This window comes from Panulirus ornatus, chromosome 19, assembly GCF_036320965.1.
Source record: "Panulirus ornatus isolate Po-2019 chromosome 19, ASM3632096v1, whole genome shotgun sequence".
NCBI lineage: Eukaryota > Metazoa > Arthropoda > Malacostraca > Decapoda > Palinuridae > Panulirus > Panulirus ornatus.
Genome location: NC_092242.1, coordinates 2,963,618 through 2,979,790, shown reverse-complemented (window position 1 = coordinate 2,979,790; position 16,173 = coordinate 2,963,618). Strand labels below are relative to the sequence as shown.

General features: G+C 46.5%; 1 protein-coding gene across 2 annotated transcripts in view; it reads right to left on the bottom strand.

The window, feature by feature from the left end:
* Nucleotides 1-16,173, bottom strand: part of LOC139755317 (adenylate cyclase type 8-like) — a 357,275-nt gene that overhangs the window by 175,387 nt on the left and 165,715 nt on the right. For both annotated transcript variants that reach the window (XM_071673448.1, XM_071673449.1), the window contains exons 3-4: nt 13,659-15,513; nt 6,704-6,785 (exon numbers count right to left, since the gene is read on the bottom strand). In XM_071673448.1, the coding sequence (XP_071529549.1) occupies nt 6,704-6,785; nt 13,659-14,798 (1,222 nt within the window). In that variant the 5' untranslated portion in view covers nt 14,799-15,513. The remainder of the gene's footprint in view (nt 1-6,703; nt 6,786-13,658; nt 15,514-16,173) is intronic.

Below are 16,173 nucleotides of genomic sequence, written 5' to 3'. Positions count from 1 at the left end.
TGTTCTTCCAACACAGTTGGCCTGCCATGCGAAAAGAGGCCCACGTCCTCCCTGTGAAGAAGAGACAAGGCAAGACGACACAGGCGAGGGATGGCCCAACACATCCCACTACTGTCAGTCACAGCCAAGGTCCTGGACACCTCGATCTCTAGGTACGTGGAGGAGTTCCTGGAGGAACATCAGCTGCTGGTCGCCATGCAGGGCGGGTCTGGAGAGGTTGGGTCGGTCGCTGACCTCCTCCTGGAGCTCTACATGACCTGGACCTAGGACTTGTGTGACTCTACACACAGGAGTCTATAATCAACTTGGAAAATAGACAGGATATGGCATCAGGGTCCCCACACAAGCTGTTGTGCTCAAGATTCGAACCGTCGAGCTCAAGAGTCGTACCATTTTGCTTCAAGTGTCTTACCGTCGTAATAAGAAGTAAAAACCAGACATATCATTACGCAGCGCACATTGAATGAAATTCCCTAAAACACGAAAGACCTTACGAGCTAAATCATATAAAATACTCTTACATATGATGTAGAATAATTCTTAAGAAATTGAATAACCCACGTCTCTAAAATCGAACAAAACACAGAACCAGAGATCCTACACCATTCTACAAACCACGAATCTAAACACCGAATACAACGTTGCAGAATGCGAACTGAAAACGCGAACTCAGCCACAAAATATGTAATAAAAATCTATCAGAATTACTTTAAAATGCATGAATCATGTATACGGACTATCAGGCTAAGGATCCCACAATGTACTACAGAAGAAACCACAAGAAAACACGTTCACTGTAGGAAAGTTTCCACAAATCAGTCAGTATTCTCTGGATTTGATCAACAACGCCATCAATAATGAAAGTAACTCATTCGATAATTTCAATCCACTGGATGCTGAGTACGTTACGCTGTCCCTACAACAAACGGAAACTATTCACTATCATATTACTACAGCCAGGCCACGCCTCCACCTCACTCAACAATGGCCAAACTTATGGACAAGTTTCTCCCAGTCTGTGCCACCAAACACCCTACCCCTCGAGGACCTCATCTGGCTCACAGTTCCATACTGTTCACAAACTCTCCAACAACTCCCACAGGAAGGGGACGGCTCTTATTCCTTTCCTCTCCTTGGTTCAAATATCAGATGTGCTCGTGTTTCTTAGTGAAAACTTTGGTAAAAGTTTGGCTTAATGGTGCAGCTGTTCCTATTGTGGGAGAGCCAATGTTTCCAGAGTGGGACAAAGACAGTGTAGAGTTGCCTGAGCTTAAAGTTCATAGTGTTTTGAACAGGGTGGATGGTGGTCAATGTCCTTGTGGCAGCCAGGCCAGCCCGCGGATCTGCAGACATACCTAAGCTAAGGAGAGAGACATAATGTAATGTTATCGTAAGTTCTCTCTCTCTCTCTCTCTCTCTCTCTCTCTCTCTCTCTCTCTCTCTCTCTCTCTCTCTCTCTCTCTCTCTCTCTCTCTCTCTCAGCCCCAGCACCAGCCATCACCAGACACTTGATCACGACAGACCAGTTAACGTTTGCTCATACAAACCTGAGGTTGTGCTACCTCGTTGGCCTGGAGGTTGTCTGCACGTCTGTGACAATGGCTGTCTGTGTCTGCGTCTGTAACGCCATTCATCTGGAGGCCGTATGTCTGTCATTAACACAACCCTTTCTGTACGACCTAAGCACCACGTTACCCAACCCTTTATACCACCTCACTACACAGACATTGCCGTCATGGAAAGTACTTCCAGTGAAGAAAGAAATGCATGAGAAAAAATATTAACAACAAGAAGATAGAATCAGCGTCACGACCCTACCAGGAGCCCAGGAGCCCTACAAGGTCCCGGAGGCTAATGCTTTACCTCTGTCTACACAACAGTCCGTCTACAAGACTGTTCAATCAGTGAGACTCGACGAGAATAGAACGCAGAGGCCAATCTTCCCTGAGGTTCACCTCGACCGCATCCACCCGCGTCGTAGACCAGGTCATGACTATTATCTGTTCCCAATAACGAGGCAGCAACCAATAACGGACGATAACAAGTGACAACGACTTCACTGTCTCCACGTATTCCATTAACTCGACAGAAAATGGTGATAGGAAACGACGAAGTGGAATTCTTTTTGGGGTTAAGATTATTCGGTACTTCTGTTTGTGGGATGAAATTGAATGCATCGCATTCATCCACTCCTCCATTAACCTTCCTTCATTCATCTACTCTCCCTAACCTTCTTTCATTCATCTACTCTCCCCAACCTTCTTGCATTCATCCATTACCTCCTGCTTTCCTTCCATCGTCCAACTTTAATCTTTGCTAAGCTTATGAGATGATAACAAACTTAAATCGTCTCCCGGTAGGGTAGTTCTCCCACGTGAAGACTCCAGAAGTAGTGTCTGGCTTCGATAAACAACAGACTTCAGGTCTTCGTCTGTGAGGAGGACGAAGGATACATTACCTGAGGACGACCTGACGAGAAACGGAATTTCCCCGTGGGCGAATCACAGTGATGGGGACGAGTCATTTACCTGGCAAACCCGAGAGTGCTGCATCAGGTCGTGAACTCAACGAGATTCTTTTGACACAACAAATTTCATTTTCCAACATCCATATACCATCAATGTAAACCTCGACCATTCTTTTTTCCCCCGGGAGCAAAACCTGTGGGTAACGACCATCGTTTCCTCTTACTGATGCCGCTGGCGAAGGACCTATCAAATCCCTGGGTCATGAAATAGATTGAATACGGGTTTTAATGAGCCCACACGACCTTCTCCCATCGGTCACCATCTCCAGGAATCATGTAAACCTGAGGAGGAAGAGGAGGTGGAGGTCTCGCTGCGTTACATTTACGTCGAGGTAGAAATCTTCGAAGTGAAGAATTCACAGATATATTCTGAAATACACCACCCCTCACAACGACTGAATCCTGCTGTATTAAAGGTAGGTAACTCTAGTCGCCCTCCACAGTTCAGCACTCCTCGTACGAAAGCTTCAGACGAAGCAACACGTCATACAACGAGATTTTCTTGCATGAAACGAAATGGACATTTTTTTGGGTCAATTCTAAGAGGACAGATGGTACAAGAATCCTGAGGTCAGGGGTCAGGCCGAGCGTCTGCCCCCTCAGGTCTCCACGGCATCAATGCTAAACACTCCTCATACATTACTGGCTCCCGGGGTGAGCACCATCCACCTTGAGCACTTGTGCTCAGTTGTCCGTCTTTTACAAGCTGTTGGTGACGTCCTTCGGCCTAAGCGTCCTGCATCTCTCAGTGAAGAAGTCACTGTGAACTCCTACCGTTCCAGGGGCCACATCCCTGTGAATTTAGCCTCGATATTGTCAAATATCCTGGAGGTGTGCGCATCCTGCCTGGATGTGTCTGGTCATCACGAATGCGACGGATCACAGGCTTGCCTTTGTTCCATGGCGAAGGTGACTCAGTATGTCCGTTCTGACCAGCTGGGGTCCTGCTGTACTGTGCTGAACGTGGATGGCCAGTGTACACATGTTCTCTGGACGATCATGACGTACTTGATCGTGTGTCGGAGAGGAATGAATGAGTGTCATTCCAGATCCCTTGAGGAAATGATCTAAAAAAGACATGTATATGTAGGAAACTGTATCAGGCAAGATGGCCTGATATCGTCATTTTCTCTTTCGTCTGCTTCGTCAAGATATTCAGGAATATCTAAGTACAGATCTCCATACGTTAGCAGCGTCTCATACAATGTGTTCTATAACACCACTGGTTTAGGATCTCTACCTGGGGTGTTGGAAGGCATATCAGAGGCCGTGGTTTATGGTTCCATCTCTTTAAACCAGAGTATATAATTCCTGGTTCCGGAATATTACCTCCTCCTCCTCTGCCTGATTATGGTCGAAAGTGTCAGTGTGAGAGAATCATCGGAACAGATCATCTCTTGAGTAATGATATTATCAAGTAAACCCCCATTCCTGTGTTCTGAACCTTATGAACCTTTATTATAAAGAATATAATTCATTTAAAGGGAAGAGACCTATATCACTCTAGCATGGGAGAAGACACAATGTACCACGTCACCAGGTTCACTACATGGGCTCCTCACTATACATATTTTTGATGATCATGCGAAATGAATACAGAAAATACAAGTCTTAATGGTTGAATCATCAGTGGGCATACACACGTACTGGGTACGTACCCGTACATACGCAGTGGGAAGGTACCCGTACATACGCAGTGGGGAGGTACCCGTACACAAGCAGTGGGGAGGTACCCGTACATACGCAGCGGGGAGGTACCCGTACATACGCAGTGGGGAGGTACCCGTACATACGCAGTGGGGAGGTACCCGTACATACGCAGTGGGGAGGTACCAGTACATACGCAGTGGGGAGGTACCCGTACATACGCAGTGGGGAGGTACCCGTACATACGCAGTGGGGAGGTACCCGTACATACGCAGTGAGGAGGTACCCGTACATACGCAGTGAGGAGGTACCCGCACATAAACAGTGGGGAGGTACCCGTACACATGTACTGGGGAGGAGGTACCCGTGTAAGGAAAGCTAGACAGCTTTAGCCAGACAGAGACATATATTGGGAGCGACGTCCACGTCCAGGTAGACAGAAGGCAATAACCTTAACCTGGGTATTGGACGGACCTGCAGACCTCCAGGTTACAAGACCACACCAAATATATCAAATGGTTCGCAAATCATTCTCAAAAAAAGAAAAAAAGTTTGGTTGAACATGAAATTGTTTCAGATATTTATCTGATAACTGGTCCGGTCAGAGAAATTTACGAAATACACGTTGATGTTATCTGTGATAAATGTGGTCTAAGTTTTATGAGATATCCTTTAGATACGAGTTAATCTGTTAGAACGAAATGTTACGTACAGAGTCTATGTTTGGTGAAAGAGGTTACTTACCTGACGCTCGGGTGGCTGGGTGATGCCCCTCACAGAGTTCACATGAAAAATGTGTTTGAAATCTCATGTTGCTGCCATTTTGATTAAGGGAGTTCATCATTTCTGTTGTATTTATCCAGTGGTATTAACTGTATTACTGTAATGATATGTTTTATTAATCTACTGTATTCTTGAACACAATAGAGGAGGTGGATTCCTGAAGTGGATTGTATTGTCAGGGGATGGCTCAGGGGTGTGTGTCTGGGGGATGGCTCTGGGGTGTGTGTCTGGGGGATGGCTCAGGGGTGTCTGGGGAAGGCTTAGGCGTGTTTGTCTGGGAGCAGCCCAGGTGTGGCTGGGGGAAACTCAGGTATGTCTGTCTGGAGGAGCTTAAATGTCTGGGGGACGTACACAACCTCAAACACATGCGTTACAAATGGGTCTTACACACACACACACACACACACACACACACACACACACACACACACGGCAATTCAAACACTTGCATCGTTTACATAAACTGTAAATGATTGTTTACCCCCGAGGCGAGGGGGCAGGAGCAGGCAGTGTTGCAAATGGTTATGTAAATGGTTCTGTTTGTGCTGGCATTGGTAGCCATGGCTATACATGATGCATACGATGGCTACGTATAGTGCATACGATGGCTACGTATGGTGTATAGGATGGCTACGTATAGTGTATAGGATGGCTACGTATGGTGTATAGGATGGCTACGTATGGTGTATACGATGGCTACGTATGGTGTATACGATGGCTACGTATGGTGTATACGATGGCTACGTATGGTGTATACGATGGCTACGTATGGTGTATACGATGGCTACGTATAGTGTATAGGATGGCTACGTATGGTGTATAGGATGGCTACGTATGGTGTATACGATGTATCGTGTTTACAACTAATGCGTTTTAATGGCAACGGTGGGGGACATTTCCTTCGTTGAGATTTCGAAATCCTTTGTTTCTGTGCTTGTGTTTGTGTGCTTATGTGCGTGTATGTGTTTCCATGAGAGAGAGAGAGAGAGAGAGAGAGAGAGAGAGAGAGAGAGAGAGAGAGAGAGAGAGAGAGAGAGAGAGAGAGAGAGAGAGAGAGAGAGAGAGAGAGAGAGCGTATGTGTGTACCAACATAATGCTTGTATGTCATTCCCTCACTACAACACACACATTCAGCAACGCATGTGGACCTCAGGTATTCTGAAGTTCCCGTATGATGATAATGACGTATACACCTGAGGTATAATGTATTGGTTGTAATCCATTAAACTTACTGTACTCGTGTGATATATGGCCGTATGTTATTTGTTTCTCCTTCGTTCCTCGTATATTATCATTCTGTCATGTATTTGTTATATGTTGGGGTCATATGTTTCGTCTCTCGTTCGCGTCGGAGTTCACAGTCTGTGTTCTTTTCCTTCAACAACATTTTGTTCTTTACATATCTTGTTTATACTGTGTTGCGTCTCTTCCTTTTTTAGCTTCCCTTTCGATCATCAGTTCAGATCTTTCATGATAAGGTTACACGTAAATATTGTACACCCGGTAGTACAGCTCACCACTGAGTGCCAGTCGTGTGGGCAAAAAACAAAATTACAAAATATGATTCTAAACACGTCTGACTGGTGGTGATGTGGCCATGACTGAACAGAGAGAGGGATTCTGAGGAAGGTGGTGTAGGGGAGGGTGGCAAGGAAGAGTCATGGTCAGAGAGAGAGAGAGAGAGAGAGAGAGAGAGAGAGAGAGAGAGAGAGAGAGAGAGAGAGAGAGAGAGGCGTTTGGACTTACCTCGATGGTCGGAGCCGCCACAGTGAAGGGCGACTGGCGGACTGAGGGTCTGCATGCTGAGGCCGGCACCCAGCTTCTGGCCCTGGGAGACGGAGGAGCGGTTAGTGTGGCAGAGAACACAACACATACGTTACTTATATATATGGGTATTCAATCTATTGATATGACATAAAAATATGAAAACTATACATACCAAATGTTATCAACAATAAAGGCTAACATTTTTACCAGATTCATCAAGATCATTGAGATGAATTTGCAGTTAAAGAGCATAATGAATGAGTGGTAATAACTCGCTATATCTGGTAACCTTTCCTTTCTAAAGAAGGTTAGAAAGGCTCACGTCACACGTTCATCATGGGCAATAGATATGGGGTATGTGTTAAGATATCTCTGCGTCAGATTTCATGAACACCGCCTGAATATATAGCCAAGTAATCCCACAACGGGGAAACATCTGGAGTCTTTTCAGTGGCCTTACCTCCCCTATAGAGTAATACAGAAACGTCTCAAATCACATTCTTTTTCCCTTCTTTTGTTTTTCCCGTGGAGTCTGTGAATCGTGTGGGACAGCTATGTGTGTGCAGTGGGTTGTTCCACTTGACCAAGGCTGTAAGCATGAACTTCCCACAATACACGTTTCTGGGACATGCAGGTAACACTGCAACTCTGGGTATTTTGTCGTAGCGTATTATAGATTTGCTGGACAACCTCGATATAAGGAATATTTCTCATGCTGAATACGAATCTAAGGTTGACATACTGCATGGGGGTCATTAAGGCCTTTGATTCGTGATTACATTTTTGGAAATTCGTGTCCTTATTCGTCTCGTATTAGAGAGAGAGAGAGAGAGAGAGAGAGAGAGAGAGAGAGAGAGAGAGAGAGAGAGAGAGAGAGAGAGAGAGAGAGAGAGAGAGAGAGAGAGAGAGACTTTATTACCCTTTACCATTAGCCAGAAAAGAAAATCCCATTCCAGCTAACTCCCTGGTGACTTACGAGCCTTATTTCTCATTACTGGTGACCAGCAATAACATAATATCCTCCTCGTATTACTGGACCAAACTTTCACAAGACTTCCGGAGCTGCAGCTCAATATATAAACCCTGCCCCACACAGACCCACGCGTGGATGTCATCCAGAAAAAGGATGACGGTGTCCAGAAAGCCTCCTACCGCCCCCGGCGCATCGACATCGAACTCAGGGCGTAGTGGAAATAATGACTGCGCTATCTTGAGGTACTGGGGAGGGGATTGTGCTATCTTGAGGTACTGGGGAGGGGATTGTGCTATCTTGACAAAACTGGAAAGAAGGTGACTGTGTTATCATAGTGGGTTCAAAGGAAAATGGTGTTATCTTGCCCGACTGGGGAGAAAGTTATCGCGCTATCCTTGGGGAATGGCACCTCATCTACCAGCCGTTTGAGCTCAGTTGATCCAAAATTCGAAGCAGGTATTATAACTCTAATGAACAATGATTCAAGAACAATCAGTGTGGAGAACAGCTGAATAACGTTGAACACAGATGACGTGCGTTAGCGGACCTCAGTGGTGCAGTGGTCAGCCTCGCAGGCTATGGATTAAGCAAGCGCGTGTTCGAGTCCCGGACTGGGCAGTTGGCTCGCTTGCATATATATATATATATATATATATATATATATATATATATATATATATATATATATATCCTCTGTTTTCAGACTCACACATGAAGACTGAAAGAAAGAAAGTTGCCTCTCCTAAGAAGAGTAATTCAAAGCACCAGGGGTAGTTAGGCAGTTTACTGTCCATTTTGTACGGTTATAAACTTGGGATTAGTTCTGTACGAGGGACCCATCGTTAGGGTATCCCAGTCTGGGGATGTGTGTGTGTGTGTGTGTGTGTGTGTGTGTGTGTGTGTGTGTGTGTGTGTGTGTGAGTGCTGGGTCATATGTATCTTAATCTAGCATGGAATTTCTCTGCAAGACGGAGGTATATCATCTGTTTCCGGCGTAGTTTACAGAAGTCTTTGTTTGAAAACTATAATTTGAGTCTGTAAGTTTTCCTGTGGTCTACCGTAATTAATTGGTTGGTTGACTGATTCCAGTAAGTTTGAAAAATACTCATTTAACTTCATGAGTTTTTGATTCTAAAAAAGTTTTTTGCTCGTTATAAGAAGCAGAACTCGGGCGGTGGGGCGAGATTATTAACTCATTTAGGACGTTCCAGGAAAATGTTCTTATTGTCTGAAAAGTTTCTCGTTTTCTTCAGAAAAGTTCGCACTTGACTACAGGAAAGTCTGGTGTACGGGAGTCGTTACCTTGTGATGTGACCTTCTGTATACTCGTGTGAGATAGTAGTTAACCTCTAACTGCTCGAGGATGAGATTGGCATGCGAACTCATAGTTGTTTCGTCCTTCATGTTTTCGTCTCGTGGTTATGTTTTTCGCGTCCTCACACCACAGATGTGTGAGGACATGATTTACCGCAGTAATTTTCTTTTTAACCTTATAGCTTCCTGGAGGCTCTGGTGACCCCGTAGATCTTACAGGTTCTGACCACACCTTTGATTGGTTCTGGTCAAACCTCTAAGTGGCTCTGGTGACTCCACATCTCTATCGGGCCCTGGTCACAACTGCAACAACGTCTGGAGGACATCCCCTCACCCCCTCACCTCACCGCTTCCTCTGCCCTCCCGACTGAAGTCTATGCGTCCTCTCCCCTACCGGTGGGCGGGACCAGACCCATCACAGTAATGAGATGCACAAGGCTTCGACCCCCTCACCCTGCCGCTGATACTGCTCACAACGACCTTCATGGACGCCTATAAAGGTCTTCCCTACACAGTCAACAAGTAATCACAATAGCTTTACACGATTCTGGGGGTTGTTAATACCCACGTCAGTGCCCGATGACCCCCTCTTGCACGACGCATGCAGCTCGTTTGAGCAATTCGTCTGCACGTATCTGTCGCTCTACCCAATCGTTTATGGCGGAGCTTTCCTATTTAGCATGTAAATCATATGTGAATGTCAGAACACTGCACAGATTTAGGTCCAGGACACAAAACATTTAGATCCGGGTCACAAAACTTCGAAAAAATAAAGAGATGCCGTATTAAATCTACCGAACTGTCTTCCAAATGAACACAGTGGACGTCCGTGGGGGCAGGCGTCCGTGGTGGAAGATTCAACACACACACACACACACACACACATATATAAATATATATATATATATATATATATATATATATATATATATATATATATTATATATATATATATATACAAATATATTATATTCCTAGCATGGTTTAGGTGGGGCCCCGGGCGGAGGGAGAGTTTCCAGCGATGGCAATGTTCGCTGGAGGGTCAATAAGGGTCGCACAGAGGAAATGCACCAGTCATAGACGTCTGTGTACATTCCAAACAATCTCTTTCCCTGCCTCTGTTTTCACAGTCCTGTAGTTTTCATTCCCTCGGTCGCTGTTTCCTCTTCCCTGAATAATTACCTCGTGAATCTTTATCGAAATTTTTGTTCATGAAAAAATATATATACATATATTTTAGAATGCTATGAGCACAGAATAAACACATCGGAAGCTCACAGCACGGATGAATTAACACATACAAAACCCCATCTCTATATCTATTTATCTATCCATCTGTCTATCTATCTATCTATCTATTCATCTATAAATATAATTTTCTTTGACAAAAGTTCCCGACTGCTGTATTTAGCTGAGAGTCCCCTAATAATTGTGAGGGCCTCGGACGTGGCAGAGATACAAAGTGCCTTAATGTGAGGACCTCAGACATGGGAGAGATATACAGTGTCTTAAAGTAAGGTTCCCAGACGAGGCAGAGACACACGACCGACCTGGTCAGTAATTCCAGCTTACGCTATCAAAGGCTCTTCCCTCTGGCCTCCTGGTCTTCTCTCTCTCTCTCTCTCTCTCTCTCTCTCTCTCTCTCTCTCTCTCTCTCTCTCTCTCTCTCTCTCTCTTTTCTTTCCCTTTATTTCTTTCCCTTTCTCTCTCTTACTCTCTTCTACCCTCTCTATTGCCTCCTCCATCTATCAACCGCCCTTACTTTCTTCCAACTCTTTCTTCTTCTTTGTTTCCTTCTTCTTCCTCCATTTTTTTCTATACTCTCTCTTTTCCTCTTTCTCTCTCTAATTTTCTGCTTGCTTCTCTCTTCCTCACTCTATCTACCTCCGTTTCCAAGACGATCCCTCCCACACATTTCCTGGCGACAACAGGTGGTTGACACGGCGCCAAAGGGCCCAGGTGGTGTATGTTGGTTAACAGGCTCGGTGGCTGGGTGGCTGGGTGGCTGGGTGGCTGGGTGGCTTGCTAGCTGGGCGGCTGGGTGGCTGGGTGGCTGGCTGGGTCCAGACACTACACCATTGGCTCCGTGCCTTCCCCCCTCCGTATCTCACTGGCACCAGCTGGGAACTGCAGTTCATGTACTCTCACAGCTGGTTCTCCGATATTGCTAGCGCCATCTGACTATCACCAGTTATCCAGGTGGACGACAACAGTCCTGCTCCATCTGGACGACAACAGTCGTCTAAGTCGGGGCAATGGTGTCGTCCCAAGACCTCGACAGCTGAGCCATGGTGAACGACCATCACCAGCTGTCCAGGTCATCAGTGTGAGAGCCAGTCAGGCAGCCAGCTGCCTGGCTATAAAGTTCCAGCCCCGGGGCTAGAACAAGTGAGCGAGGGAGGATGATCAATATCTTATCATGTTCCCGGATCATGTATGACAGCAGCCCTGGACCTGTGTTGACTCAGGGCTCTCGAGAGGGACCTTGGACAGCCCTGGTCATGGGTTGATTCAGGGAGAGAGAGAGAGAGAGAGAGAGAGAGAGAGAGAGAGAGAGAGAGAGAGAGAGAGAGCAGGGACAGCCCTAGCCCTGGGTTGACTCAGGTCTCGATGGGGACCAGAAATACACGCAGGACCAGCAGCAGGAGAGGTTCTGGGATACATGTTCAAGAGCTTGATACTGATTCTAGCCAGACTGTGGCATCAGTTGTAGAGCAGAGATGGTATGTGAGGCAGGCTTGGAGTGCCAGGTGTGTGAAGAGGAAGTAAGGCAAAACAATTACATCATTCTATGGCTGTCAGTGGTCAGGCCTGCATGACCCTATGATCGTTCCATACACCTCTGGAAAATGGTTTCTCTCTCGTCTTCTTCTGGAGAGCCACAGAGGGCCGAGCAGTCTGGACGCACCTGTATCCAACACGGGGTCTCGAAGGCTCCCCCTCAGCACCACCTGTGCTCCGGACTGTGTCGAGGGAACAAGAGCGCCAGCCAGACTGGGAGTCGAAGTCGTCTATAATCTCCCAGGGTCGCCATCACTCCTTCCTCTGAGAGTGGATGTGCCAACAGGGTTCGTATCCTTGTCAAAAGGCGATTCGAAGGTTTCCTGAATATTCTCCTTAGTGTCTTGTTCATGACCTAATGAAACCTCTTGACAACCAGGACGGGTCGTGTTGAGGTTTCCAGTTCCAGGTCGAGAAGAAGATGGATGGTGGAACCATCGTTTGCCTCGGAGCGAGACACAGCAGTCAGGCCTCCAGGCAACGGTGATGTCGTTCTCAGAAATCTTGGTCATTACTCCGGACCTCACAAAACGAAGGTTTGTTTCGTTGTGCTTCTGTGCTTAGTATGTGAGTTTGTGATTTTTTGGGAAATGATTTTACATTTTGGGACCCTACCTCTTAAAGCCCCTCCTGCGTGCTATTACACGGAGAGTGAACAGTCACGTTAGGTGAGATATGTAACCATTAGTGGACAAGAAGTACAATTTCATTGAGGCGCTTTTTCTCCAAAAGGAATCATTCCTTTCTCTGTTTCTAAGTGAATGGCAGTCTTGAAGCTGCAGAATCCCTGTCAAGTTTCCTGCACTTATACACTTATATATATATATATATATATATATATATATATATATATATATATATATATATATATATATATCAGCCAGAATTAACCATAAATATCTCTTGCGATATGTTTGATCGTATTCATAATGTTTAAGAGCGTGTGGTGTCCAGAGGATATTTAAGAAAGTGTGACTCGTGCAAGTCTGGGGAGCGTAGTTTCCATTGGTTATCGTCTGGTGAAATGTGATGCAAGGGTGAGTTATAATGTTCACTTGGAGACTGGTGGATGGCTATGAAATGGCTTGGGTGGGAGATTGTTAGTGATGTAGAGAACTGGATGCCAAGCATATCGAGGTGGTTCGTTGTGAAAATATTTTTGTTTCGTTGTGCAAGTGTCAACTGGTTGTGGTTGTTAAGTAATCAGTGATACGCGTAGGGGCTCTGTTGTATGTGGTTTGTAGTTTTGTTGTATGGTTTTAAAAGAGTTGGTGACAGGCGGGTAAAGATTAGTTTAGGTTGGGATGGATGAATTGTTTGTCTGAGAATACTGAGGGATTCTTTCCCTTGTCCGAAACTGGTGCCAGTGAGTGTTGTGGCGGTGTTTGGTTTGTTTATGGCCCCAGCGTTAACGTTTGTGGTGTGGGAAGTGAGCGTCGTGTGTGCCGTACGTGACATCTAGCATGACTGGTGTGTTTTGTTGAGGGTAATATGAGGTTACAAGGTGGACTCGTGTCTGTCAGGGGTTTAGCGGGTGGCGCTGGATTTCTGTGAGGATGCAGACATTCTGTTTTGAACGAATCAATGCTCTAGTCTCGTGATGTATGTATTTTGTTGTTGCCTATGTTGTGTTAGGGTGTTGTAATGTTACTGTGGTATCGGCACGAACCACAGCACCCAAGTGGCTCGTTTGCGTCAGTGTTCCCATAGTTCATCCAGGATACCTCAGCGTATTATTTATGTAACGAAGTGTCTTTATGCATGTGAAATTAATAGTTACATATCTCACAGTAATACTGGTTCACACGTGACAGTTCACACTGACCCTGTGCCCTTAACAGTAATAATATGTTCAGGTTTGCTTACCTCTCTCACAGAGGAGATATCACTGGGCGTCTGGGAGTTCCTCCGCTCCTCCTCGTCTTCCGGACTGGAGGGGGAGGAGAGGGAGACGTCGTCCCGCCCCACCACCATCGACCCCCGGCGGAGGCCCCGGCGGGGAGGTTCCACACTCCTGCTGACCCGCCGCTCCCCAGGGACCGTCAGGGTGTCCATAGGGGACCGAGTATGGAGCTTCTCCAGCTTCAGGCGTGACCTCGATTCCCTATTTTCCTTTTCGCCGGCGTCCTCCATGTCTTCTGGAAGCTCTTCCTGGATGTCTAGACTGCAGGGAACCCCTCGGCGAGGCCCGCGCACTTCTATTCGCTGGAGGAACCGAACCCGCGCTGGGTCTGGCAATATGCTGCCGTCACTCAGGGATTTCGAGACGAACTTCTTCGTCGGTGAGGAGCCTCTCAGGGACGTCGATTCTTCGCTGGAGCAGCGGGAATGCGCGTCGGACGTCTCAGTCGCGTCAGAGACGCTTGTGTCGTCAGGAACTTTTATTTCTGGATTTGTGCCGGAATTTTGTGTCGTTGTGAGGCGTCTGTCCTTTTCCGTCGGCGAGTCAAGACTTACCTCCACCACGTCTGCGTTCCGACTCGTGTCTCTGGCTTTAGTGTTACTCTCAGAAACTATTTCCTCCTTTTCATCCTCCGTATCCGGTCTCCTTATCTCATCACTCACGGTACATACACTCTCCTCTGTCTTGGCAGACTTCTCAGAGGAGGCTAAAGAGACGTCAGTAGACTCAGCCTCCTTATCTTTTGGTAAAGACGCATCCTGCAGTCTTATCTCGCCGTTCGACTTTATCTTGTCATTCCAATGGTCCTCTAACTTTTTCTCCTCAGGTTTCCCGTGGCCAGAGGTGGGAGCCATTCTCCTTTCTCTGCTGTAATTCTTATCTAACTTCACCCATTCTTCCTTATCTCTCCAATCATTTTCGTCCAAGTTGATTACTTCTAAGTCGTCTACTCCTCTGAAGGAGGAAGGCAGACCTTCCCAACTCTTATCTTTCTCTTTTCCAAATTTGTTTTCCACTTCCTTCACGTCGAGGACATCCATCATCGTCTCCTGTCTCCTCAGAAAGTCGGCCACGTCCCGTCCCTCCCTCCTGGCCGTCTTCATGCGCGTGTCCCAGGTCTCTGAACTCGGCCACGTCCCGCCATGTTTCTCGCACCTCTCCGGCAGGATGTCCCAGGTCTCCGAACTCAGCTACGTCTCCTTCTTCTTGTCTGTCGTCTATAGCGGGATGTCCCAGGTCTCTGGCCTCGCCTCCGCTCACCCTGTCGACCACATCGTCGCCGCTGTGGATGCCACTGTCCGTTTCGTGGGCGTCGCAGCAGCCGCCTCCGTCCTTCCCCAGGCCCTCACTACCATTCAGGAACCGACTCCCGCTCTCCACTCTGAGATCACCCATGTTGTGTTGTCCTCCCGTCGAACGTGTCACTATAGCGGACTTCCTATCCTCTGTGGCCTACGTTACTTCGTGTCAATAAACTTTGAAGAAAATCGTGTTTGTAACAATATTCATAATCATGTTACTTAAGCATTTCTCATCCACAGTCTTTTAAACAACTGTCCACTAAAGTCAAAATGTTTAGACATCTTTTTTTTCTTTCTTTTTTAAGAATACTTCAGAATCCTTTCATCCATGATGGACGGAGCCACGGTCATGTTAGACGGTCACCAGGAAGTCAGCAAAGTTCCGTCTGGCTGGTGAAGCAGGTCCCTGTCTAGCCCCTGTCTCCCCAGTGGTGGACCCGGGAGACGCACACGACCCTCGTCAGGCCCCCAGCTCGAGGACCGTCACCAACTCCCATCCTCACCAACGAACAGGAATCTGTAACAAGAGAAAAACACAAGTTTACAGTTAGCTAACCAGGATCCACCGTACAGATGGGGTACATATCAAGAACACAGATACAACTTGTGGAACGTTTGATGTTTGTGAACATTTATATCCTCATCACGTCCAAATGAGAGCTTCACTGTTGATAAACAAGATAAATGCGTTGACACAGAGGCCATCTTCATATACCCGACCGATACTCTTATTAATATTTTTTGGAATATATGTGAAAATATCCGACAGAGATTAATATATTCCTGAACCTCGACTCTCACTTGAAGGCTAATATTTAGCAACAGGTGAGGACATCATACATTAGGGTTCTCGGTTGTTCACAACAAGTTGATCATGGTTAAGTGAAGCTATTCAGGACAAGTTAGGTTGCCTTAGAGAGATCAGGTCAGCTCAGGTGTATCAGGTCAGTTCAGATGTACCAGGTCAGCTCAGATGTACCAGGTCAGCTCAGATGTACCAGGTCAGCTCAGATGTACCAGGTCAGCTCAGATGTATCAGGTCAGCTCAGATGTATCAGGTCAGTAACAGTACTCAGTTGATCACTCTTGCATAGCCCCCCCCCCCTCCCCCACAATCCGCTCAGATCTGTCAAACACGTTCCATGTAAACGAGAATTTAATCCAATCAGCGTTGGTG